General features: G+C 62.6%; 1 protein-coding gene across 1 annotated transcript; it reads left to right on the top strand.

Moving 5' to 3' along the window:
- The first annotated feature begins 977 nt into the window (after positions 1 to 977).
- LOC136537540 (flagellar radial spoke protein 2-like) lies at positions 978 to 2,466 on the top strand. The gene is made up of 3 exons (XM_066529474.1): positions 978 to 1,640; positions 1,782 to 2,151; positions 2,375 to 2,466. The coding sequence occupies exons 1-3, from the start codon at positions 978 to 980 to the stop codon at positions 2,464 to 2,466; spliced, it is 1,125 nt and encodes a 374-aa protein (XP_066385571.1).
- Positions 2,467 to 2,989: the final 523 nt, after the last annotated feature.

Genomic DNA, 2,989 nt, shown 5'->3' with positions numbered 1-2,989 from the left:
GTGAACGAGGCGGTTGAGGGGCGGCAGAAGATTGGCGGCCTGTCCTCGTTCCCAATGCACCCGACGCCGGGGTACCTTTCCCTGGTGAGTTGTGTGCGGCTGCAGCCTCCGATGCCTCCTTGTTCCTCTCCTTGGCCTGAGCCCTTGTTCGTATTCGTCGTTTTTTGCAGGGGATGAGGGACATACGAGCCTCCCCACCACCCGTCTCTGAAGACGCACAGCGGCGGGCGGCGAACCAGGCGTACACGGAGGCCCAGAAGAAGAAGAAGGATGCTAAGACAGCGAAACATAAGAAGAAGATCGTTGAGCGCGACGCTCTGGAAAAGCGTCGCCAGAAGCAGAAGCTCGAGGGTCTCCTAGTGGAGGCGTCTCCGTCGACATTGGTGGAGGATTCGAGCGGCGACGATGGTGGTGAGGTGGAGCGGGGTCCCCTCGACCGCCTCCCTGACGTCAGGGAGATGGTTCTTGGGGCGTCGGCGGGCGGTCCGGCGTCCCAAGGAGGAGGAGATGGCGACTCGGGGCAAATGAGCGCCCGCCCTGTGGCCGAGGCTGATACGCCCGAGACGAGGGCATTGGGAAAGCGCGCTGTCAGCCCGCTGGGCTCGACGGCAGAGGTGGGGCAGGCGGCTGCGGGGCCGGCTCCACCGGGGGTTGAGCGAGCGCCGGAGTCCGGCGAAGGTCGGCCGGCCTCGGCGGATACGGGGGCCGCGCCACCGCCGCTGTTGCAGAGGAGGGATGTGGTGAAGAAGCGGTTGGGCATCCGCTCGGGATGAGTATTTCGCTAGTGAAATGTTTTAACATCTCCTGCTTTGTTTTGGTCGCGGGTCTGACCGTGTTTTGCCCTCAGCAAGAAGCATTAGGCGGAAGTGCCTACCTTTGCGCCACGCAAGGCGCTCAAGGTGGGCACGGGTTCCATCGCCCCAGCGGCGGTGGAGGTACAGGAGTTGGTCGCCTAGGTAGGGGCTACCCAGGCGGCCATGGGGCGAGAGGAGGAGGAGGAGCCTACACTCTGCGAGGCCGCAGCACCTGCAGCTGTCGAGGCCACTGTGGGTGCGGCCGAGACCCCCTTGGCTATGGAGGCCACCGAGGGCGAGGTCGAGGTTGAGGCCCCCACGGTCGCCGAGGCCCTCCGAACCTCAGGGGCTGAGGTGGTGGAGATCGCGGCACCCGGGAACTTCGGGGCCGAAGTGGTGGAGGCCGGAGTGAGCGCGGCGAGGGCGGTGGACCTTGAGGTGGAGACGGAGGCGAGGCAAGCCTCAACCCTGCCGCCAATTCAGAGCGTGCTTCCGGTACAAGGGAGCGCCCGGGAGGCGAAGGTCCGCCCGATCCCTACCGATAATGCTTCCCGGGGGAAGGGCTTGGCTGATGCCGGGGCGGCCAGTGCCGTGGAACAACCGGCTTCGGCTTCGGGCGAGGGAAGTGCAGCCCTCGTGCGAGTGCGGCCTGAGCCATACGGGTGGGATCACCCGCGCGTCTGGTGGCGGAGCTGGGACGACCCCGAGGGGGAGCCCATCTTTGCACTTGAGGACACGGCTGAGGGGGGTCGCTGGGACACCCTCGAGCAGTACCATAGCCTGGCAGAGCGGTCGCTGCGGACAGCGCTGTCCGTCGTGGCCAATGACCTGCCCAGGGTTTTGCAGGTATGTATCCCCCTTTTCTCGTGTGACGTCGTCTTTCTCCGGGTTTATTCATAGTGCTCAACTTGTGTTCTGCCTATCCAGGAGCTCGAGGCCCAGTCCTTCGGGAAGTCGCTGTTCCTTCAGCGGGAGAGGGGCGTCTAGGACGAGCTCTGTCGGCAGAGGGAGCTGCTCGCCCATGCTAACGAGCTTCTGTCGGCACGGAGCGTGGAGGTGGAGGATCTCCGTCTTCGCTGTGACAACCGGGAGGCTGAGGCGGCCACGGTTCAGGGGCAGGTCGCCCCTTTGGCGGCACGGGTCAAGGAGCTGGAGGAGGAACTGGCCCGGGTGGCCGACGAGCGAGACGCCTCCAACTCCCGGGTGGAAGAAGTGAGGGCCACTGCCATTGCCACCGCCGGGCAGCTGGGTGCGGAGCAGCAGGCGCACGAGCTGACGAAAGGTGCCTTGGCAGAGGCCACCAAGGCGGCCGAGGCTTCCCAAGGTGAGGCCCTAAAATGGAGGGAAAAGGCCAAGGGTGAGTCCTGTTCCCTTTGTCTCATTCGTCTTTTCACGCGTTCGACACCTGACTTCTTGTCATGACGCAGAACTGGAGAAGGAGGCTTCCAGGGCAGCCGAGGCCTCTCGAGTTGAGGTCTAGTGCTGGAAGGAGAAGGCCAAGGGTGAGTCCCGCAGGCCTCGCGCCCCCGTTTGGCCTATTTTCTTTGACGCTTAATCCCATTCTACTTGTTTTGGCATAGGGTTGGATGATGAGGTCTCACGATTGACTGAGGCCTCTGTCGTGCTGCAGACAGTGCTCGATCGTGAGATCGAGGAGCACGAGGTGCTGTAGAGCGTAGCTCACGCCATCTGCGAGGCCCTGGAGATGGAGGGGGTTCAATCGGGTAGCTCCCTTAGGAGCCGCCTAACTACGTTGATTGGCCAAGCGTGTCAGCGACTGCAAGAGGCGCTACACATAGGCGTCAAATGCGCCCTAGCCGTCGTCTCCTCACACTACGCCAGCGTCAACGTCGAAGGCGTCAGTGACGGTTATGTCCTGTCCGAGGATGTCATCGAGGCCGAGGAGGAGCTGACGAAGCTGGAAGCGGCAGTCGAGGGCCCCGGCACGGCGTTGGCGAAGCTATTCGAAGAGGAGGTGGTCCTTCCTTTGCCGTCTGCCGACGCGGGAGACCCTGCGCCTTGACCTGGGCCGAGGGGGCCATGTAATAAGTTAGATTTATTACTGTATCATGACATTTGTGGCCGTCGAGGCCTTTGTGAGGTGCTTGTATATGTACGTTTTTTCTAATCGCTTTATTGTATTTCCGAGCCTCTATCCTCTGTCTCGCCTCTGAACGTATCATCTGTAAAAACTC

Source organism: Miscanthus floridulus, chromosome 2 (genome assembly GCF_019320115.1).
Source record: "Miscanthus floridulus cultivar M001 chromosome 2, ASM1932011v1, whole genome shotgun sequence".
Taxonomy (NCBI): Eukaryota; Viridiplantae; Streptophyta; class Magnoliopsida; order Poales; family Poaceae; genus Miscanthus; species Miscanthus floridulus.
Note: the sequence above shows the minus strand (reverse complement) of the source record. Positions and strands in the feature narration are given on the sequence as shown.